At 45.7% G+C, this 23651-nt stretch overlaps 1 protein-coding gene across 3 annotated transcripts in view; it reads left to right on the forward strand.

Moving 5' to 3' along the window:
* MAP9 (microtubule associated protein 9) overlaps positions 1 to 23651 on the forward strand; it is a 244704-nt gene that overhangs the window by 44288 nt on the left and 176765 nt on the right. For all 3 annotated transcript variants that reach the window (XM_030191616.1, XM_030191617.1, XM_030191618.1), the window contains exons 5-7: positions 774 to 1003; positions 15354 to 15474; positions 20859 to 21121. In XM_030191616.1, the coding sequence (XP_030047476.1) occupies positions 774 to 1003; positions 15354 to 15474; positions 20859 to 21121 (614 nt within the window). The remainder of the gene's footprint in view (positions 1 to 773; positions 1004 to 15353; positions 15475 to 20858; positions 21122 to 23651) is intronic.

Below are 23651 nucleotides of genomic sequence, written 5' to 3' on the forward strand. Positions count from 1 at the left end.
GACTACTGGAGGGATTAAAGCATGACCCCCTCTTACTCCCACTCCCCCAGTGGTCACTGACACCCCCATCCCCCAAATATGTGAAAGAAACAGTACCAGTACATACCAGCCTCTATCACAGCTTCAGATGTTATGGCCAATCCTATTAGAGCAGCAAGCTGGTCCCTGGAGTAGCCTACTAGTTGGTGCAATGCACTGTAGACAAGGGAACCCAGGCCCCTATCTTACTCTAGGGTGGGAAGCGTGAGTCCTCCAAAAGCTACCAGAAACCTACTGTACCTACATGTAGGTGACACCTGCAGCCATAAGGGCTATTGTGATGTACAGTTGGATACAGTAGGTTTTTGGTGGGTTCTGAGGGGCTCACCATACAGTATAAGGGGGTAATGGTGAAATGTGTACCTGGGACCTTTTATGTGAAGTCCACTGCAGTGGCCCCTAGGGTGCTGGGATGTCTATGTGGCCAGTCTACTCAGAATGCTAGCTCCCATACATCCCAATGACTTGTTTTTGTGCATTTTTCTCTTGGACATTTTTTTCCGAAAATGGTCCAAAAAGATACATGCACTGAGCACAAAAACATCTAGCAAACGGCCATTTTTGAAAAAAAAAAAAAAAAGGCGATTTTTGAACCGAAACACTTCTATGTTCACCACTTGATTTTTGAACATTTTCAGCAAAACATCCAAAATCAGATTTAAATGTCATATCGAAAATGCCACTCCACATCTTTCAGTATACTGGCTCCTAACATATACACACTTTGTTTTCAGTCGAAGGAACTGTTTTCTCAACTCTGGATGAAACTTTTATACCAACTCCTCATCAGCGAACAATGTTAAGAAAGAACAGTCCTATAGAAGAGAAAGATGCGACAAGAACGGAAGACAGAGTTTACAATGTTCATTCCTTTTCTGTCTCAGCACCTTCATCCCTGACTAGGCTGAATGATAGACTCTCTGTATCTGAGAAGAAATCGCTGTCTGAGAGTTTCAGCTCAGAGGTAACATCTGTATTACAAAACAAGCATAATGTATGTGCCTCTGATTTCCTTAGCAGGTTACTTCCTCCTTAGATTTACTTGGAAAGATGCTATTAAATTAAGGTTTTATGCTCACATGAAGGATGTGATGAGGACAGAGAGGAGAATAAGCAGTGTTCTTCAGTTGATAATGCTAGGTGCCTATAAATGAAAGTAGATCTGGTGGAAGTTGAATAATACTGTCTTAATTGCAACATATTGCACACAACAGACAATTAGTGATTAGAAATGAGCATAAATACTGGTGTCCTTCAGTACTGATGTCTAGGGTTTTCTATAGAGATTCTGTGAAAGATATGAGATATGTATAGTCACTGGTGTAAATGGTGCTCTTACCTTTTCATATAAATATAATTTTGTTCTTATTCAGTTCAAGAAAAGGGGCATTTTAGGTAAAAGGTATACCGGGGTTCTCTCATTGCAAGTTTTGTCTAGTGTGCTTGTATCGGAAGAACATCAGCACATTCCATTCCTATTGTGCTCTTTTGAAATAGATACTGTATAAAAATAAAGGTTAACAAATAAACACGATAACTTTATAAGGGGTGCTTAAGTTAAACGGGTTGCCTATTTTAAATCAGTTTTATGAAGATACCAGCTGTCCCCACTGGCATTGCTCAGCAATAGGTTAGTACTTTGTAATTGAGAAAAGTAAGGTTTATTTGTGTGTAATAACACTGTATAAGTATGTATTTTTAACTTGTTTATGATGGTTGTTACATTTTGTTTGATGTCTTTAATGTGAGAAAAGAAACATAAAGAATAGGTATAGATATATATAGATATATTTTTATTTGTACAAACAGAAATGGAACACACAGGAGTAGATAAATTTTTAATATGTTTAATATAATTTGTAATAAGTTCTCATTCAAGCGCATTTTGATAGACAACATTTTTTGTTTTTCGATTTGAGCATAGATGTATAAAGACTTATTTGAGCCAACTCGTGAACAGGTGACATATAATTGCCATGTGAAAAACATGGGTTTTGTAAGTTGACACCTGTGACTTTTAACATTTGACCTTTAGACTTATTTATCAATATTGCAAAGGCTAGTTGAACTGGAAACTGCAGTCTTTTGAACTGCATCTGATAGATGGAATAAGAGGAATTTTAGGTCTAAAAACACACTGTCCTTTGGCACAACCTGTCAAAATTGTAGCTTCAATAACTTGTGACATTTTTTTATTTATTTGCTGCATTTATATCCCACATTTTCCCACCTATTTTCAGGTTCAATGTGGCTTACAATATAATACAACAACAATCACATTAATGGGATAAGGAAATCTGAATATAGATAACAAATAAGGTGCATGAGAATATCGTGGCAATCAATTTAACGGAATAATTAGAGTTTTAAGAGCTAAATGTGTGCCATTACATAGCTTTGGAGCATTAAATTTCATAGCAGTATGATTGGTGAGCCAATTTTTAAGTGTAGTTGATGTGGTGGCATTCCTGATGGATCCAGTGTGTTTAGAAATTCAACCGGATATTCCATATCATCATGCTGATCAATCCATAGACTGGTGGGTTGTGTCCATCTACCAGCAGGTGGAGATAGAGAGCAATCCTTTTGCCTCCCTATATGTGGTCATGTGCTGGCGGAAAATCCCCAGTATGTTCTCTATCTCAGCAGGTGGTGGTCACACACAGCAGCAGCTCTGGCTAGGCCTCCAAGCCTAATTTTTAGGTTTTGTTGAGTGCCTGGGGTTGAGGGCTCTTCTTGAGCAAGTGCAAACCTGGTGGCGCCAGGTCCCTCCTTTTCTCCCCCCTCCCGCTGGCTCCATTAAAAAAAAAAAAAAAAAAATTTTTGAACGTCCTTAAAGGCGTTTATTTCGACGTTTATTTAAACGTTTATTGCAGCTACTCACTGGGACACCAGGTCGTTACAGCTCGGAGCGGAAAGCAGGTAATTTTTACCTTTTTATAGCGGGCAGGGGGTTCCCCGATTGATCTCCACGTGGCATATGGCGTCGGAGGGCGAGGGCGCACAGAGTCGCTCCCCGGATCGCTTGGGCGCTTCTAGAGGGGATGCGGGGGTCTTAAAGTCTGATTCGCCCTTGTTGGGTGACAGTTTCGTGACCGATGAGTGTGCCGGTCCTTCCTCCGGCGTGGCGGTTTTTCCCGCCATAAACGCCCATCCCCCGCTCCTCGCCTCCGCCATCTTGGCCGGCCACGCGGCTCGGACGGCTTCTTGGGCCGCCCTTGAGGTAGGAGACAATGCCATGAACGCCCTTAATTTGGGCGACGGCGCAAAAGCGGCTAAAGTTAAGCGCCGTTCTTCCCGCGCGGCTCCTTCGCGGAGTGTCGCGCCGGACGCCATCTTGGATGCGCAGCATGTCTCTCCCCCGCTCTTGCGAGCGCCGGTTGAGGGTGCGTCTAGGGCGGTAGCCCAGGCTGCGGAAGTGCACAGTCTGGGGGGTTTCTCCCCCGAGTTTGTTTTGCTGCTGCATCAGGCCTTCCTTATGCAAAACGCTGCCCCTGCTCCCTCGTCTGGTAAAGAGGTTGAGGTCCCCGGAGGTAAACGCCCTCGGGTTGATTCCCAGGCCTTGGAGGACTTTGTCTCCTCCGATGTAGATGAGGGCAGCGTATCTGAGTTCTCCCAACGGTCCTTTGCGGATTCCTTGGAGGAGACGGATCCCCGCTCGGTTGGAGCGGATGACCCCTCTGCAGCGCGGCTTTTTAGCTCAGAGGATTTGCCCAACCTGTTAGTGCAGGCCATGAGCATTTTGAAGATTTCCTCTCCGGAGGACGTCTCTCCCTCAGCCCCTATTGGCTCTGCCATTATGCTGGGGACGAAGCGCCCGCCTAGAACCTTCCACGTGCATGATGCCATGCACACCTTAATTTCGGCTCAATGGGATGTCCCGGAAGCGAGCCTTAAAGTGGCTAGGGCTATGTCCCGCCTCTATCCTTTGCCTGAAAGTGAACGTGAGGCCTATCTGTGGCCTACCGTAAATTCTTTAATCACTGCGGTGACTAAGAAAATGGCGTTGCCGGTGGAAGGTGGCACGGCCCTAAAGGACGCCCAAGACAGAAGATTGGAGGCGGCCTTAAGGTCGTCCTTTGAGGCGGCTGCTTTAAGTTTGCAGGCCTCAGTTTGCGGCTCCTATGTGGCCAGGGCGTGCCTGACTATGGTGCAGCGGGCTTCCCCCTCGGATCATTCCTTGAGGGCTGATTGGCCGGCCCTGGAATCGGGCTTAGCCTATTTGGCAGACTTGCTGTATGATGTCTTGAGGGCCTCAGCTAAAGGCATGGCTCAGACAATCTCTGCGCGGCGGTGGCTTTGGCTGAAGCATTGGTCTGCTGACCACGCCTCTAAATCCCGCCTGGCTAGATTGCCTTTTAAAGGCAAGCTGCTCTTTGGGGTCGAGCTGGACAAAATCGTGACCGATCTCGGCACGTCTAAGGGCAAGAAGTTACCAGAGGTCAGGGCTCGGGCTAGTACTCGCCCCGGTACCTCCAGAGGACGGTTTCAGGAAGCCCGTCGGTACCGCCCAGGCAGGTCGGGCTCCTCTGCCCCCTCTTCCTTCAAGAGGAATTTCTCCCCCAAGCAGCATTCCTTTCGCAGAGACCGCCGTCCCGGAGGTGCTCCCTCCGGTCCTCCCCCAGGGTCTCGTACCCAATGACGGGGCCTTGGTCCACGCCCCAGTGCAGATTGGAGGACGGCTGTCCTCGTTTCTGGGCGAGTGGACCACAATAACTTCAGACGCTTGGGTGCTGGAAGTCATCAGAGACGGCTACAAGCTAGAGTTCTGCCGACCTTTAAGAGACGGGTTTGTACTCTCTCCCTGCAAGTCTCCGGTCAAAGCTGTGGCAGTGCAGCAGACCTTGGACAACCTGATCCGCCTGGGTGCGGTCGTTCCGGTGCCAGAAAATCAGATTGGCAAGGGACGTTACTCCATTTACTTTGTGGTACCAAAGAAAGGAGGTTCTGTCCGGCCTATCCTCGACCTCAAAGGGGTCAATCGGGCCTTGAAAGTGCGGCACTTTCGCATGGAGACTCTCCGCTCTGTTATAGCGGCAGTGAAGGCAGGAGAGTTCTTGGCTTCCTTGGACATCAAGGAAGCGTACCTGCATATTCCCATCTGGCCTCCTCATCAACGCTTTCTGCGTTTTGCAGTCCTGGGACGACACTTCCAGTTCAGAGCCCTCCCTTTCGGGTTGGCTACTGCTCCGCGGACCTTTTCCAAAGTAATGGTGGTCATAGTGGCCTTCCTGCGAAAGGAAGGAGTACAAGTCCATCCTTATCTGGACGACTGGTTGATCCGAGCCCCCTCTTATGCAGAGTGCGGCAAAGCTGTGGACCGGGTAGTTGCTCTTTTGAGCTCCCTGGGATGGATCATCAACTGGGAGAAGAGCCAGCTGCGCCCGACTCAGTCCCTGGAGTATCTGGGAGTTCGATTCGACACCCAAGTGGGCAGAGTGTTCCTGCCAGACAATCGGATTGTCAAACTTCTGGCTCAGGTGGACCAGTTCCTAGTAGCCTCTCCTCTTCGGGCTTGGGACTATGTGCAGCTGTTGGGCTCTATGACGGCCACGATGGAAGTAGTGCCCTGGGCCAGGGCTCATATGAGACCACTACAACACTCTCTGCTGCAGCGCTGGACTCCGATGTCGGAGGATTATGCTGTGCGCCTTCCCTTGGACCCAGCAGTGCGCAAGGCACTGAGCTGGTGGATGCAGACAGACAAGTTGTCTGCGGAAATGCCTCTGGTGACCCCGGAGTGGATTGTCGTCACGACGGACGCCTCTTTGTGGGGCTGGGGAGCCCACTGCTTGGGAAGGACAGCGCAGGGGCTCTGGTCTCCTGCGGAGGCAAAGTGGTCTATCAACCTCCTGGAACTCAGAGCCATTCGGTTGGCGCTTTTGGAGTTCATCCCGGTACTGGCGTTGAAGCCAGTACGGGTCCTGTCGGACAATGCCACGGCTGTGGCCTATGTCAACCGCCAGGGAGGTGCCAAGAGCGCCCCTCTAGCCAAGGAGGCCATGAATCTATGCCAGTGGGCGGAAGCGAACCTGGAACAGCTGTCAGCGGCCCACATTGCCGGAGTCATGAATGTCAAGGTGGACTTTCTCAGTCGCCATACCTTGGAACCCGGAGAGTGGCAGCTATCTGCTCAGGCGTTCTTGGACATCACGAAGCGCTGGGGCCAGCCGAGCCTAGATCTGATGGCGTCATCGGCCAATTGCCAAGTGCCGCGCTTTTTCAGCAGAGGACGGGACCCTCGATCCCTGGGAGTAGATGCTCTTCTCCAAAAGTGGCCGACACAAGTACATAAGTACATAAGTAGTGCCATACTGGGAAAGACCAAAGGTCCATCTAGCCCAGCATCCTGTCACCGACAGTGGCCAATCCAGGTCAATGGCACCTGGCACGCTCCCCAAACGTAAAAACATTCCAGACAAGTTATACCTAAAAATGAGGAATTTTTCCAGTCCATTTAATAGCGGTCTATGGACTTGTCCTTTAGGAATCTATCTAATCCCTTTTTAAACTCCGTCAAGCTAACCGCCCGTACCACGTTCTCCGGCAATGAATTCCAGAGTCTAATTACACGTTGGGTGTTCCCGCCCTGGCCCATGCTGGGAAGGGTGCTAGACCGGGTGGCAAAGCATCCGGGCCGGATAATCCTGGTGGGTCCGGATTGGCCCAGACGTCCCTGGTATGCGGACTTGATCAGGCTCTCCGTCGACGATCCTCTGCGGCTGCCAGTGGAGCAGGGCCTGTTACATCAGTGTCCCGTGGTGATGGAGGATCCCTCCCCCTTTGGTCTTACGGCCTGGCTATTGAGCGGCAGCGTCTGAGGAAAAAGGGCTTCTCAGACAAGATCATCGCCACTATGCTGAGAGCGAGGAAGCGCTCTACTTCTACTGCTTACATCAGGGTTTGGCGTATCTTTGCAGCGTGGTGTGAAGCAGGCTCACTTTCTCCCTTCACTGCTCCAGTTTCTTCAGTGTTGGTGTTCCTGCAAGAGGGTCTGGAGAAAGGCCTGTCGCTCAGTTCCCTTAAAGTCCAGGTAGCGGCTCTGGCTTGCTTCAGGGGTCGCTTGAAGGGTGTTTCCCTGGCTTCGCAGCCAGATGTGGTGCGCTTTCTCAAGGGAGTTAATCACCTGCGCCCTCCTCTGCACTCAGTGGTGCCTGCGTGGAATCTCAACCTGGTGCTAAGAGCATTGCAGAAGCCGCCTTTTGAACCCTTGTCGAGGGCATCTCTGAAAGACCTGACGTTGAAAGCAGTCTTTTTGGTGGCTATCACTTCAGCCAGAAGAGTTTCCGAGCTCCAGGCACTCTCATGTCGAGAGCCTTTTCTGCAGTTCACTGAGGCAGGAGTGACTATTCGCACAGTGCCTTCCTTCCTGCCCAAGATTGTTTCTCGCTTCCATGTGAATCAGCAGCTCTGTCTCCCTTCCTTTCGTAGGGAGGACTACCCAGAGGAATACTCTGCTCTCAAATATCTGGATGTGAGACGTGTCATCATCAGATACTTGGAAGTGACCAATGATTTCCTGAAATCGGATCATCTGTTTGTCCTGTTTGCAGGTCCTCGTAAGGGTCTGCAGGCTGCTAAGCCTACAGTGGCAAGATGGGTCAAGGAAGCCATTGCAGCGGCTTATGTGGCCGCGGGGAAGGTGCCGCCTATCCAGCTGAAGGCTCACTCCACTAGAGCTCAGGCGGCCTCGATGGCAGAGGCCGGGTCCGTCTCCTTGGAAGAGATTTGCAAGGCGGCAACTTGGGCTTCGGCCCATACCTTTTCCAGGCATTACCGCTTGACTGTGGCTGCTCGGGCGGAGGCCCGGTTTGGAGCTTCAGTGTTGCGGTCAGGGATTTCTATGTCCCGCCCTGGGTGAGTACTGCTTCGGTACATCCCACCAGTCTATGGATTGATCAGCATGATGATATGGAAGGTAAAATTATGTATCATACCTGATAATTTTCTTTCCATTAATCATAGCTGATCAATCCATAGCCCCTCCCAGATATCTGTACTGTTTATATTCTGGTTGAATTTTAGGTTCAAGTTTAGTCTTCAGTTACTTCAGGAGGACTTCGTGTTCAAGTTCTTTTTTCACTTGGATTCTTCAAGAGTTGAGACGAGTTTGTGTTACAGTGAGCTGCTGCATTCCTCTCCCCTCCGTTTTACGGGGCTGGATTGAGATTTAAATTCTGCCGGCACTCCCTCCCGCTTCGTGCGGCTGTAGGGCAGCTTTGTGCCCCTCCCGCTTCGGCGGTGTTAGGGTCAGTCAGCTCCTCCCGCGGTTGCGGTTGCAGGATAAGCCAGATCCCCCCGCATCGGCGGGTGTGGTGTCCCTCCCCCGCTCCGCGGGGATGAGCTGGACGGATTCCCCTCCCCCACTTGTGTGGGGATGAGCTGGGTTAATTCCCCTCCCCCGTTTCGGCGGTGGTGAGCTGGGCAGAGTGTCCCTTTGTGGGTGTAATTCTCTAAGTGCTGAGTCCTGCGGATGGAGCTTTGATATCGACATACTGAGGAGTTTCCGGCAGCACATGACCACATATAGGGAGGCAAAAGGATTGCTCTCTATCTCCACCTGCTGGTAGATGGACACAACCCACCAGTCTATGGATTGATCAGCTATGATTAATGGAAAGAAAATTATCAGGTATGATACATAATTTTACCATTTACAATGCCATTATTATCTTGCATTGTATCAATGGACAAATACTCTTTAGTTTTACCTGGTACCATTTCTTGGATTTCATTGTTCATTTCATTGACATTTTAAGTTTTTCGGAGCTAGAATTACTCATTCGCATAACCGTTTAGATAATGATTTGCAATGTTTGAAAATATTTTTTCCTTTAAACTATTAATTTCTTCTACAATGTTGAATAAATCTGGAGTTATAGTTATTTGTCCATCAGCATCACATTTTATTTTTCCTTCTTCTAACTCTAGAAGATTTTTTGAAAATAGTTCAACAGATTTGTTGCCTAAAGTTTTTGTTTGCATATTTTTGGTCAGTTTTAAATGCTGCACAGAAGTCCAAAGAGTGGAGGACTTGAGGCAAGCTTTGAGTTCATTGTACATCGTACTTTTTTGAATGACAGGCAGTGTTTGTTGAAAGTCACCAGAAAGGACTGTAAAAATTCCTCACATCAAATTCTTATTATTTCTCAAGTCTTGTAGGCTTCTGTTGACTGCTTCTAGAGCATGCTTATGAGCCATGGTGCATTCATCCCAAACAATGAGGCTACATTGTTGTAATAAATTGGCTAGACATGTTCCTTTGTTTATTTGACAAACTGAGTTCTCAGTATGAGCTAAGTTAAGAAGCAATTTAAAAGTTGAGTGAGTGGTTCGACTTCCTTGAAGTAATGTGGCAGCTATACCAGAAGAAGCAACTCTTAGTTTAGCCTATCTTTTTCGCTGATCTGTAAGCAATATTTCATTTTCCATTGTAGTTTTAACTGCCCTGGATAGAAAACAAACTGTTTAGTGTCTGGATCCATGACTGGCCCGAAAAGTATGGTCTGCTTTAAATAGATTCTACTTTAAGAGAGCCTTAAACATAGGCAGTGCTGAGGGGTGTGTGAAAATAGCTGAGTGGGGGTGTACTGCTGAGAGTGAGTGTGAATGGGTATGTTAGAATGGGTGAGTGAGGATGTGCTACTAAGGAGTTGTACTGTTGAGGGGAGGTGTTAGAATGGGTGAGTATGCATGGGGGTGTACTACTGAGGGAGATGTGAGAATGAGTGTGAATGGGTGTATGCTACTAAGTGGATCTGAGAATGGGTGAGTGGGGGTGTACTGCTGAGGGGTGAGTGTGAGAATGAATGAGGTGTACTGTGAAGAGGGTTTGAGTGGAGGTTTTCTGCTGAGAGGTGTGTGAGAATGGGTGAGTGTGAGTGTTTTGCTGAGGAGGGTGTGAGTGTGAATGGGGTGTTTTGCTGAGTAGTGTGTGAGAACAAATGAATGTGAGTGGGGTTGTGCTATTCTGTGGTTTTGTGAGTAGAGGTGTACTGCTGAGGGGTGAGTGTGTGTGGAGGTGTGTTATTCTGGAGTGTGTGAGAATGGGTGAGTGTCTGGGGATGTGGTACTGAAGGATGAGTGTGAGTGAGGGAGTGCTATTCTGGGGTGTATGATTGTGGTTGTTTTGCTGAGGGGTGTGTGAGTAGGGTGTTTTGCTGAGTGCTGTATTAGAATGGGGTGAGTAGGGGTTTGTGAGAATGGCTGAGTGTGACTGGGCTATTTTGCTGAGGGGTGTGTGAGAAAGGGTGACATTGAGTTTAATACTCCCTTAAATCAGAAAATTGGAGACTGGATCCCTACCTAACACTAACTTTTCTTTTCCGATCAATCTGGTTGGGTTGATTTTCTTGATTAGTTGTTTCTTTCAATCTAGCAAGTGCCTGACATTTGGTGTTCACCATTTTCCTGCCAAAACACAGCCTTCTTTCAAGGGCATATTGAAATTCAGTTTCCAGTCCTCAAGTTCCAGACTAAAATTCGTCGCTTCGGGCAGAATTCGAGTCCGTTGGCAAGAGATTTTCTACAGGTTTTGGGAACCATGGCGGTAGCGATCGAGGTGGTGCCCTAGGCTAGGACTCACATGAGGCCTCTTCAGAGGTCGCTACTGTTGAGATGGTCATCTCAGAAGGTTTTGCTTCATCAAACTTTGCTTCTTTCGCTCCAGTTGAAGACTAGTCTACATTGGTGGCTTCGAGAGTCCAATTTGACCAAAGGTATGCCTTTAGATCAGCCATGCTGGTCTGTAGTGTCGGCGGATGCCAGTCTCTATGGCTGGGGAGCTCACTGTCAGAAGCAGTTTGCTCAGGGTCTCTGGTCTCATCAGAAGACATTTTCAATCAAACCTGTTAGGGACCAGAGCGATTTGTCTGGCGCTCCAGAGGTTTCTTCTTCTTCTGAGAGGCTGAGCAGTTCGAATAATCTCAGGCAATGTCGCAGTAGTTGCATATATCATTTGACAACGAGGAATGAGGACTTTGCCGTTGGAGGGAAAGGCGTCGGTATTGCTTCAATGGGCGGACGCTCATCTGGTGGCTCTTTCAGCGGCTCATGTAGCAGGGGTCCTAAATGTTCAAGCAGATTTTCTCAGTCGTCACATGCTCGATTCCAGACAGTGGTCGCTAACCAAAGTGGCGTTGCGGCTGTTACTCGATCGTTGGGGGTCTCCCATAATGGATCTGTTTGCCCCCGCCAGCAATGCAAAACTTCCTCTGTTCTTCAGTCGTCGCAAGGATCCCAATGTGCAGGGCGTGGACGCTCTTCTACAATCCTCATCAGCCAGTCTAATGTATGCCTTTCCTCCTTGACCTCTGATAGGGCGTCTTCTTCAGAAGGTCGAGACACACGGGGGACGTCTGATTTTGGTGGCACTGGTCTGGCCTCGAAGGCTGTGGTGTGCCGATCTTTGACGTCTTCTGGTGGATCTATCCTTCAGACTTCTGGTCCAGCGAGGTTTCTTCTCGCAGGGTCCATTCGTTCATCCGGATCCGGATCGATGCTGTCTTACGGCCTGGCTCTTGAAAGGGCTAAACTGATTAAGAAAGGTTATTCTGCTCAGCTCATTGCTTCTATGCTTCGCTCTCGTCAATGTTTTACTTCTTTGATTTATGTGCGCACTTGAAGGATATTTGAGGACTGGTGTAAGGGCTTTAGCTTATCTCCATTTAGTGCTTCGGTTCTGTAATTTGGGATTTTTTGCAGGGGGCTTTGTCAAAGGCCTTCATTTGGCCTCTCTTAAGGTGCAGGTTGCGGTTTTGTCGTCTTTTCGTGGTCATATCCAAGGGAGGTCTTTAGCTAGTCATCTGAATGTGGTGCGCTTTTTGAAGGGGGATAATATCCTTCGTTCTCCCTCGCAATGTTCTTTTCCTCGTTGGGATCTGAATTTGGTACTTGCGATTTTTACTAAGCTTCCCTTCGAGCCTTTGTCGTCCTGTACCTTGAAGGACTTGACTCTGAAGACAGTATTTTTGGTAGCCATTGCTTCGGCTAGGCGAGTTTTGGAGTTGCAGGCGCTGCCGTGTTGATCTCCGTTTTTACACTTCTGTTCTGATCGAGTAGTGTTGCGGACCGTCCCTTCCTTTCTTCCCAAGGTAGTGACTCAGTTTTCATGTTTCTCAGCCGGTGCTATGGCCTGTGTTAGGTTTTTTTCCGGATCAGAGGAGCAGCGGCATTTGAAGTGTTTGGATGTCAAATGGGTGTTGAAGCACTATATTGATTCCACTGATGACATCCGCCGATCTGATCGTTTGTTCGGTTTGGAGGTGAGCGTAAGGGGTTCATGGCCTCTAAACCTACTATTTCTCGATGACTTTAAGTAATGATTAGCTTATCTTCTTTCTGGGGAAACCTGTTCTAGAGCATGTTAAGGCTCATTCTACAAGATGTCAGGTAGCCTCGTGGGCAGAACGTTGTCTGGTGCCTCCACAAGACATTTGTAGGGCGGTGATCTAGTCGTATCTACATTCTTTTTCTAAGCACTGCCGTTTAGACATCCTCCGTCGTCGTCAGGTTGCTTTTGAAGCGTGCGTTTTGTCAACGGGGCTGCTAGGGTCCCTCCCATATTTTCACTGCTTTGTTACTTCCCATCAGTCACATTCTGGGCACATGGGCGGTTGCACCATGGAGCGATACAAAGGCATTATAACATCCTCATTTTTGTTTTCCATTCCTTTCCTAATAATACCTAACATTCTGTTTGCTTTCTTAGCCGCTGCCGCACACTGAGTAGAGGGTTTCAACGTATCATCAACGAATACACCTAGATCTCTTTCCTAGTCACTGACTCCTAATGTGGAACCTTGCATCACTTAGCTATAGTTTGGGTTCCTCTTTTCCACATGCATCACTTTGCACTTGCTCACATTAAACGTCATCAGCAATTTGGATGCCCAGTCTCCCAGTCTTTTAAGATTCTCTTGTAATTTTTCACAATCCTCTTGCGATTTAACAACTTTGAATAACTTTGCGTCGTCAGCAAATTTAATTACCTCACTAATTACTCCCAATCTCTAGACCATTTATAAATATGTTAAAAAGCAGTGGTCCCAGCACAGACCCCTGAAGAATCCCACTATCTACCCTTCTCCATTGAGAATACTGACTATTTAACCCTACTGTCTGTTTTCTACCTTTTAACCAGTTTTTAATCCACAGTAGAACATTACCTCCTAGCCCATGAATCTCCAATTTCCTCTGGGGTCTTTATTTTGTTTCATTTGTATCCCACATATTCCCTCCTATTTGCAGGCTCAATGTGGCTTACATGGTACCGTAACGGCGTTCGCCAGTTGCAGTGTGAACAAATACAGGTGTTATTGATGGTAAGAAGGATCGTGTTTGGTAGATACATAGGGTGAAGTTAGGGAGAGGGGATGAGGGTTAAGGTGTGTCCATTACAGTCTTTGGTTTTGCAGTGTCGCAGGGACTTGGGTTTTTATGTTGGGTCGGTGGGGTACTTTGTTAAATGCCTTTTCAAAATCCAAATACACAGTATCTACCGGTTCACCTTTATCCACATGTTTGTTCACCCCTTCAAAGAAATGTAATAGATTGGTGAGGCAAGATTTCCCTTCACTAAATCTATGCTTTTGAATATGCTCTGTAATTTTGTTCTTTATAATAGTCTGTACCATTTTGCCTGGCACTGACGTCAGGCTCACTGGTCTATAATTTCCCGGATCTCCTCTGGAACCTTTTTTAAAAATCGGCATTACATTGGCCACCCTCCAATCTTCCAGTACCACACTCGATTTTAAAGATAAATTACATATTACTAACAATAGTTCTGCAATTTCATTTTTGAATTCTATCATTGAGTTTGTTCTCTATAATAGCCTATACCATTGTGCCCGACATCAGGCTCACTGGTCTATAATTTCCCGGATCACCTCTGTAACATTTTTTAAAAAATTGGTGTTACATTGGCCACCCTCCAATCTTCTGGTACTATGCATGATTTGAAAGATAAATTACATATTACTAACAGTAGTTCTGCAAGTTCATTTTTCAATTCTGTCAGTACTCGGGGATGAATATCATCCACCAGTTCATGTGATTTGCTACTCTTCAATTTATCAAATTGCGCCACTACATCTTCCGGGTTTATAGAGATTTCATTCAGTTTCTCTGACTTGCCAGCTTTGAATTCCATTTCTGGCATCGGCATTTCTCTCAACTCTTCTTTAGTGAAGACCGAAGCAAAAAAATTGTTTAATCTCCCCCCCCCCCCCCCCCCCCCCCTTTACCCTTCGGTCATCTAGCAGGCCAACTGATTGTTTTGCCAGCTTCTTGATTTTAATATACCAAAAATAAATTTTTTTACTATGTGTTTTTGCTTCCAACAAAATCTTTTTTTCAAAGTCCCTCTTTGCCTTCCTTATTGGCGCTTTGCATTTGACTTGTCATTCCTTATGCTGTTTTGTATTATTTTCAATCAGATCCTTCTTCCATTTTTTGCAGAATTTTCTTTTAGCTCTAATAGCTGCCTTCACCTCACCTTTTTAACCATGCCAGCTGTCGTTTGGTCTTCCTTCCTTCTGTTTTAATACATGGATCTGATGCTCTTTTATACAACTTTCTGATGACTCAGTTTAATATAATCAGTTTGAAATATAAAACAAATTATTAATTTGTCTTAAATAATTTGTCATAGGTGTTCTCTAGTTTGTATTTACATAATAAAATACATAGTACCCATCTCCTTATGCTTCCTACCCAGTACATACCCATTCCTCTCCATAGTTCTTAATAAATTATGTTTTTTGATTTTGATTACTATTTCAGTTGTTAATTATTGGCAATCAAAATCAAGAACCAAGGACTGAGTGTTTACAACGTTGCACTGTATACGTTTCCATTTTTTTTAGTATGAGTGCAAGATTTTTAGCACTTTATCAAATTGATACAATATATAAACACCTATGTACCTTTCCTGCCTAGGCACTTTGTTATAAAATTACCCTTTCAGATGTGTAATATGTCTCCTGTATTTTTGGTTCATGTATCACTTGGTTTAGATTTCAGTCATCAGGAAATAGTTAATTAAAATCATTAGTTTTTTCTTGTGGTTGTACTATAGCATATTTACTCATACTGTGCAGAAAACTAACGCCTATGTTTACTAAGTGATGCTATGGGTGCGTTTTAACATGCATAAATGGTTTATGCATGTTAAATGCTAACGCGCCCATAGAAATGTATAGGCACATTAGTGTTTAAAGCGCCTTAAATTTACAGGTGTGTTAAAAACACTAACGCACCTTAGTAAACATACCCCTAAGTGCTAATATATTTTATTTGGTTTGTTTTTAAAGGACCTTCAGCTATCGAGTCCTCCTTCAGTAGTACTAAATAGTAAACACATCATTGCATCAACTGATGACATATCTGGAGACTCCATTTTAACAGCATATGTTGAAGAGCCATATGCAAAAGGTAAATAGATAATGATAATCATATTCAATGATTATATATTAATCATATATTGATAATTTTTGACTCTTCTCCTTGCAAACCTGTATTCTTGGCTCCTTTATCTGCATAATTTTTGAACGTATATTGACTTAAACCACCATAAGTTATCCATTCAGAGTGACAAGAAATCAAAGGACTTATCCATGTAAAATCTATTTGAATATTTAACTCATAGTTTTTATACAAGCTGCTTTTATGGAAATAATTTGTTTTTCATCTTCATAACAATGCAGTTAAGTTTTGTCATGTTGATTAGTTGAGAGATACTGATTTAGCAGAGGCTAGTTAAAAATTCACCACATACTAAAGGCTAATTTCTCACTAGAAGAGGTCAAAAGTATTCTTGTTCTGGAAGGTGTTGGAATTATGAACAGTCAGTAGAAATGCAAAACCAGTTACTCTGGAACTTGCTGCAGGAGGATGTGGTATCAGCAGTTGGCATATCTGGGTTTAAAAAAGGTTTGGACATGTTCCTGGAGGAAAAGTTCATAGACTATTAATGGAATGGACATGGTGGAAGCTACTGCTTGCCCTGGGATTGCTGGCATGGAATGTTGTTACTAATTGGTTTTCTGCCAGGTACTTGTGACTTGGATTGGCCACTGTTGGAAGCAGGATATTAGGCTAGATTAACCACTGGAGTGGAGTAGTGGCCTAGTGGTTAGGGTGGTGGACTTTGGTCCAGGGGAACTGAGGAACTGAGTTCAATTCCCACTTCAGGCACAGGCAGCTCCTTGTGACTCTGGGCAAGTCACTTAACCCTCCATTGCCCCAAGTAAGCCGCATTGAGCCTGCCATGAGTGGGAAAGTGCGGGGTACAAATGTAACAAAACAAAACACTGGTCCAACCCAGTATGGCTATTCTTATGTTCTCTGAGTATGCATGCAGAGTGGGATCTTGTGATCTGCCAATGCCAGAGCATAAGATGGGAGTGGATTCTGAGAACCGTGGTCATTTGAATATTGGATAAGTAATGGTTTGTTGGACTTCTCAGCTCTGCCATCATCCAGGGCCGAAAAGGAGGAAGAGTGGCACTGTATGTGAAAAATAATATCAGAGCGGCTAAAATGCAGGGAACCTGGGGAAAGGAAGAAGCTATATGGATCATTCTAGAAAGAGAAGCTGGACAATGATCTGATCGAAGATATCCATAAACTTGGAATGAAAGGGGAGGCACTGTTGCTGGGAGATTTTAACTTGCCTAATGTGGATTGGAATGTCCCGTTGTCAGAATCAGAAAGAAGCAGAGAGATCATGGATGTCTATCAAAGTGCTTTGCTCAGACAAATGGTGACTGGATGCACAAGGGAAGGGTCAATGCTAGATCTAGTACTCACAAATAGAGGCAGTGTTTCCAACGTCCAGGTGGGTGCCCACCTAGGCAATAGTGATTGTCACACCATATGGTTTGATATAAGAGCTAAAGTGGAGTGCAGATACACAAAACAGATCTTTATTTAAGTAAAGTTAAACAAAAACAAGAGATAGAGGAAGCCTATATGGTTTTCCAAACAAGTAACACAAAATATTTGTAAAAGAGGCTGCATGCAAGAAATATAGATGAATGTAAGAAGAGGATAATGGAAAAGATTTCCGGAATAAACTCAAAGAAGCGAAGAGGGAAATAGCGAAAGCCAAAGCGGCAGAAAACAATGGATAAATATGTAAAGAGAGGTGATAAGACTTTTTTTCAGATAAATTGAGGGAAAGGAGAAAAGCTAGGAATGGAATTTGAAGACTGAAAGATGCTGAAATAGCTCTGTAGAGAGTGATGAGGATAAAGCAAAAATGCTAAACAAATACTTCTCTTTTGTGTTCATGGAAGGAAATCTTGGTGAAGGACCTTGATCAGCTGCCGAGGGTGTATCTGGGAATGGAGTGGTTATAGCATTGTTCACAGAGAAAGTGTTTATAAATAACCTGAAAATCTGAAAGTTGTCAAAGCTATGGTCTGGAAGGAATACATCCCAGGATACTGAGGGAGCTCAGAGAAATCCTGGTGGTATAACCAGCAAAAGAAAAGCGGTGTTAATGCCCCACTTGGATTATTGTGTTTAGTTTTCAAGGCCTTATCTTGCTAAGAATGTAAAAAGATTTGAAGCAGTTCAGAGATAAGCATTGAAAATAGTATGGGGTTTGTGTCGCAAGGAGGGGGATAATCGAACAGGGGCGCCCATCTCTAAGGACAGCCCCGTAAAGGGGCGGGCCAACCCGTATTATCGAAAGAATATGGTCGTCCTTTTGTTCTGATAATACGGTCGAGGACGCCCAAATCATGAAATTTAGGTCGACCTTAGAGATGGTCTTCCCTGGTTTTTGGCAATAATGGAAACCAAGGACGCCCATCTCAGAAACAACCAAATCCAAGCCATTTGGTCGTGGGAGGAACCAGCATTCGTAGTGCACTGGTCCCACTAACTGAATGGAAAAAGCCCTTCCCTTACCGATCCGGAAAGGAACGGGCATGCATGAAGAAATTGCATGCAAATGAGCTGCTCGCTGTTAGCTCATTTGCACATGATTTCCCTCCTAAGGAGGGGAAGCGACGGCACGTCCTTCCCTGCAACGGCAGTCGTGTATAAGTCAATCTCGTGTATAAGCTGAGTTTTAGGACTGAAAATGACCCAAAATGCTGTGACCTGTGTTCAAGTCAAGGCTGGATACCACATAGCTCCCTTTCTTTCCCTCCCCTCCAGCTCCAACATTGCTCCCTATCTTTTTCTCTCTCCCCTTCAGCATCTCCCCTGCCTTTTCCAAACGAACCCCCCCCCCACACACATACACACACAGAGCCCACAGCTTCACAGATTTCTAACACAGTCAGAACACTGTTTCCTTCTGGCTTTAAGTTCAATCATCAGATTTCAGTATGTAAGAATTATTTATTTATCCCTTACTGATAAGTCTTCAGTTTTATTCACCACTCTCTCACTCTAAACTTTGTAAGTTCACTAAAGGAAAATGGTCTAGAAAAATGATTTTCAAAAATCACTAACCTTTTCTATCGAAGGAGAATGTTTTATTCAGGAGTCAGAATTTCTCAGTACCCACACACACTGCAGGGTTTTGTTTTGTTTTTTTAACAAAAATAAAAAGCAATCAGAATTTCACTCACTAACTCTTTCCACAGCAACTGCTCTTATTTTTTCAGCTACTTGTTTGGAGAACCATATAGGCTTCTTGCTTCTCTTGTTTTTGTTTACTTTCCTCACAAAAAGATCAGTTGCCATATTTATAGCAGCCTTTAGCTTGGACCACTGTTTTTCCACTTCTCTTACACCTTCCCACGCCAACAGCTCCTTCTTCAGGTTTTCCCCCATTTTATCAAAATCAGTATGTCTGAAATCCAGTACTTTAAGTTTTGTGCGTCCGCACTCCGCCTTCACCCTTATATCAAACCATACGGTGTGATGATCACTATTACATAGGTGGGCACCCACCCGGATATCGGAAACACTACCTCCATTAGTGAGCACTAGATCCAGCATCGACCCTTCCCTCATGGGTTCCATCACCATTTGTCTGAGCAAGGCACTTTGACAGGCATCCATAATCTCCCTACTTCTATCCGATTCTGCAGACGGGACATTCCAATCCACTTCAGACAAATTGAAATCTCCCAACAGTAGCACCTCCCTTTCATACCAATCTTTTTAATATCTTCTATCAGATCCTTGTCTAACTTCTCCATTTGCGCAGGAGGTCTGTAGATAACTCCCATGTGGATACAGGTTCCGTCTTCTCTTTCCAGGACGATCCATAAAGCTTCTTCTTTTCCCCAGGTTCCCCGCATTTCAGCCGCTCTGATATTCTCTCTCACATACAGAGTCACTCCTCTACCTCTTCGGCCCTTTCTATCCTTCTTAAAAAGATTATAGCCCGGTACGGTCACATCCCATTCATGAGAATCGTTGAACCACGTCTTCGCAATAGCAACAGTATCCAAGTTTTCTTCAAACATCAGGGCTTGCAAGTCTTGAACCTTTTTACATAGACTACGAGCATTTGTGCACATAGCTTTCCCTGTGCTTAGTGAGTTTGGGTGGTTTTTTATATTTACATGACCTTTCCCTCTGCCATCATTTTTATTCTGGTGGTGACGTTCCGAAATCCCCTGTTTCCTTTTGTGACCCCCATTTGGAGGGGCTGGTTATAGGAACGCCTTAGCACTGTTATATTCGTGCAGAGATTTTTTTTTATCTCCTGGTAAAGGGGGAGCCAGGAGGAGAGGCAAACAGGGAGCAGGAGGGAGCCCTGTCTGATTTCAACAACTGGCTTTCAAAATGTTAAAAAAATTTAACAACTGGCTCTTGCGAGCCAGTTTGAGCCGGCTCCAGCACACAGCACTGTATGTAGGTTTATTATTTAACTTTTGGCCTGTTTGCCAATGCAGCAAAATTCTTCACATTTTCTGCATTGAGCTATTTATACAGCCTAGGCGGAGGAGCATGAATAGCGTCCGTCCCTTTATACTGAATACTAGACTTTGAGCCCGTAAAAACGGGCTATTATAGGAAGGGGGGGGGGGGGTTGAAAGGCCCGCCCCCACCGCCGAGTTCGCCGCTGCCCCTCCCCCTCCGAGTTCGCGCCCCCCCCCCCCCCCACGAGCCGTCACCACCCACCTTCCACCCGGCCGGGCCCTCGCTCCGCTATTGAAACAGCGAGGGTCCGGGAACGCAGCACTGAGCTCTGCTGAGCTGCCGACGTCGGCCTTCGTTCTTCTTCTCTGCCTGTCCCGCCCTCGTGTGACGTAACGTCGTCGAGGGCGGGACAGAGGCAGAGAAGAAGAAGGAAGGGCGATGTCGGCAGCTCAGCAGAGCTCAGTGCTGCGTTCCCGGACCCTCGCTGTTTCAATAGCGGAGCGAGGGCCCGACCGGGTAGAAGGTGGGTGGCGGCGGCGACTCGGGTGGGGGGAGCGTTAGACGGCGGTGTCCCTCCCTCAGCATTAATGCGCAGTACAGACCCTCTGTGTTCCGCCCCCCCCCCCCCCCGTCATCACGTATTGACGTGGGGGCGGGGCAGAGAAGGTCTCTACTGCGCATTTGCGAGTGAGTACGGTCACTCGCCGTTTATATGTTTGATGTTTACCTAATGAGCAAGTATGCTTTCAAGTGGACACACAGGGCAACCACAATAGTTTTTTTTAATGCTTGTGGAACTTTTTCCATAAACAGATTGGTAATTTACTTTTATTGAGCAAAATAAAATGACTATATGTAGTGTCATGATTTTTCAAGATCTATCTTATTCATTGATTTCTTTAAATTGGAATCTGTGTTAAAAGGTCCTTAGTAAGAAAGTGCATGTCAATAATTAACTGTATTCTGTACTTTTGATCTTTTAGACCTAGAATGGCAAGAAAATGAAGCTCACAATGATCAGATGAAACTCAGTGGAAACAGATCTCCCTCTGTTTTAGAGCTAATGATGAGCGCAGTCTATGAGAAATCAAAATTACAGGAAAAATGTCTTGATGACCTTGATGGTGAAGTCAATGAATCTTTTCAACGTGCACAAACTGTGACACCCAAAGCAAAGCAAAGGGTGGAGCACTTTATTGATTTTCCTGTAAAGGAAATCTTTCAAGACAAATATGAGCAGAATAAGGTAAGAGTGCAGTTTTTTTACATTTGGTAGTCTCATACCTTCTTCCATAATATAACAGTTTAAGCTTAAATTATGTTACACTGCTGTGCATAAGATATACAAATCTAATTAAGGGTTTTATTTTTGTTAGAAGTGGGGAGATGACGTACACAATCAATGATGCAATGATATATTAGAGGGGGCCTGTAGGTTTTGAGTGAGCTGCACAGAGAAGATTTTTTTTCTCTATCTGTGGTAGATGGGAGGTGTATTCTTAACTCTAGCTGTATTGGTTCAGGAGTGTTAATTGATCCTATACAAAGAAATGAGGCACGTGGCTAGAGAAGTAGTATGTGAAGCATGGTAGCCAGCATTCAAATTCTGTTTTTCCCACTGAAACTCCTTGTGACCTTGGGCAAGTCATTTCACCACCCACAGCCTCGGATACATCTAGATTGTAAACTAGTATGGGCAGGGCCGGAATAACAATATATTGGACCCTAGGCAAACCTATTTGTGGGCCCCCCTACTAGGATTTCTCATCCCCCCTCCATTGTATTTACTTCTTTTCTCACTCTTGCCCCTTCCCCTCCTCCAACATTTCTCCAGAAGTAGCAGGCAAAGCACAGCCAATCTGTGGGCATGGTGGCAATAATACTTTGTGAGTGAGCGAGAGGACCCTGCAAGCATAGGCTGGAGAGCTGCCAAGTTACCCAGTTCCAGGAAGAAAATTCTGAACTAGTCCTGGATTTCTGCAACCCTATCCTATTACATTATGGGACATGATTTAACTTGGTGGTATCAGAGACTACAAATAACACACTAAATTGGCATGTAAGTTCAATCATTGGTTTGGCCAAAAAGTCTCCCTCCTGGAGCTGGAAAACTTGGCAGCTCTGCAGCAGTGAGCCAAGAACCAAAGTTGCACAAGTCATTTTTACCCTCCACCAGAGGTGTCAAGGGACAATGTGTCTGAGGTATATATTTACAAAGTTTTACTTGCAAGAGAAGTTTCAGAAATGGAAGCCATGAAATAAAAAATGTCACTTTCTTTGGTGTTTATGAAAGGATATAGATATAGAAAGAGAAAAGGCAGTATTAGGCCAGTGTTCAAAGGAATGTGCCCAGGAAACTTAATAGCTAGCTGGATAAATTCCTTGTGCTGAAAACTTTTTCTTTTAGTATGTGAACAGGTACATTTGTAGCAGTGGACTTTCAAAGGGGATATTTTCAAAGAGAAGCCTAGTCAGCATTTTCAAAGGGAGGATCTATTTATGTGACGTGGAGGGGCATAATCGAACGGCGCTGGCCATCTATATGGGCGGCCATCTATATGGCCGGCGCCGCAAAAGGTGGTCCCGAACCGTATTATCGAAAAAGATGGCTGGCCATCTTTCGTTTCGATAATACAGTTGGGGCCAGCCAAATGTCAGAGATGGCCGGGTTTGAGATGGCCGGCATCGGTTTTTGCCGATAATGGAAACCGAGGCCGGCCATCTCAAACCCGGCCAAATCCAAGGCATTTGGTCATGGGAGGAGCCAGCATTTGTAGTGCACTGGTCCCCCTGACATGCCAGGACACCAACCGGGCATCCTAGGGGGGGCACTTCTAAAAATTAAAAATAAAAATAGCTCCATGGTGCCTAGCTCCCTTCCCTTGGGTGCTGAGCCCCCCAAATCCCCCCCAAAACCCACTCCCCACAACTCTACACCATTACCATAGCCCTTATGGGTGAAGGGGGGCACCTACTACTACTACTATTTAACATTTCTAAAGCGCTACTAGGGTTACGCAGCGCTGTACAATTTAACATAGAAGGACAGTCCCTGCTCAGAGAGCTTACCTACATTTAGGTACAGTGGGTTTGGGGGGGGGGGGGGTTGGAGGGCTCCCATTTACCAACACAAGTGTAACAGGTAGGGGGGGGGATGGGCCTGGGTCCACCTGCCTGAAGTGCACTGGACCCACTAAAAACTGCTCCAGGGACCTGCATACTGCTGTCAGGGAGCTGGGTATGACATTTCAGGCTGGCATAGAGGCTGGCAAAAAAGGTTTTTTTTTTTTTGGGTGGGAGGGGGTTGGTGACCACTGGGGGGAGGGAGTAAGGGGAGGTCATCCCCGATTCCCTCCGGTGGTCCTCTGGTCAATTGGGGCACTTTTTTGAGGCTTGGACGTAAAAATAAATGGACCAAGTGAAGCCGGCGAAATGCTCGTCAGAACTGGCCATCTTTTTTTTCCATTATCGTCCGAAGCCGGCCATCTTATAAGCACGCCCCCATCCCGCCTCCTATACCCTTCTGAAACGCCCCCTTTAACTTTGGCCGGCTCTGCGACAGAAAGCAGTTGGAGCCAGCCAAAATCTGCTTTCCATTATAGCGATTTGGCCGGCTTCAGGAGATGGCCGGCCATCTCCCAATTTGTGTCGGAAGATGGCCGGCGATCTCTTTCAAAAATAAGCAGGACAGAAACATAAACAAGTGCATGCACTCTCTCAGGTAGTGTTCCCACCGCCACACCATCATACAAAGTTCTTGCATTTGCTGCCAATTC

Source organism: Microcaecilia unicolor, chromosome 2 (assembly GCF_901765095.1).
Source record: "Microcaecilia unicolor chromosome 2, aMicUni1.1, whole genome shotgun sequence".
NCBI lineage: Eukaryota > Metazoa > Chordata > Amphibia > Gymnophiona > Siphonopidae > Microcaecilia > Microcaecilia unicolor.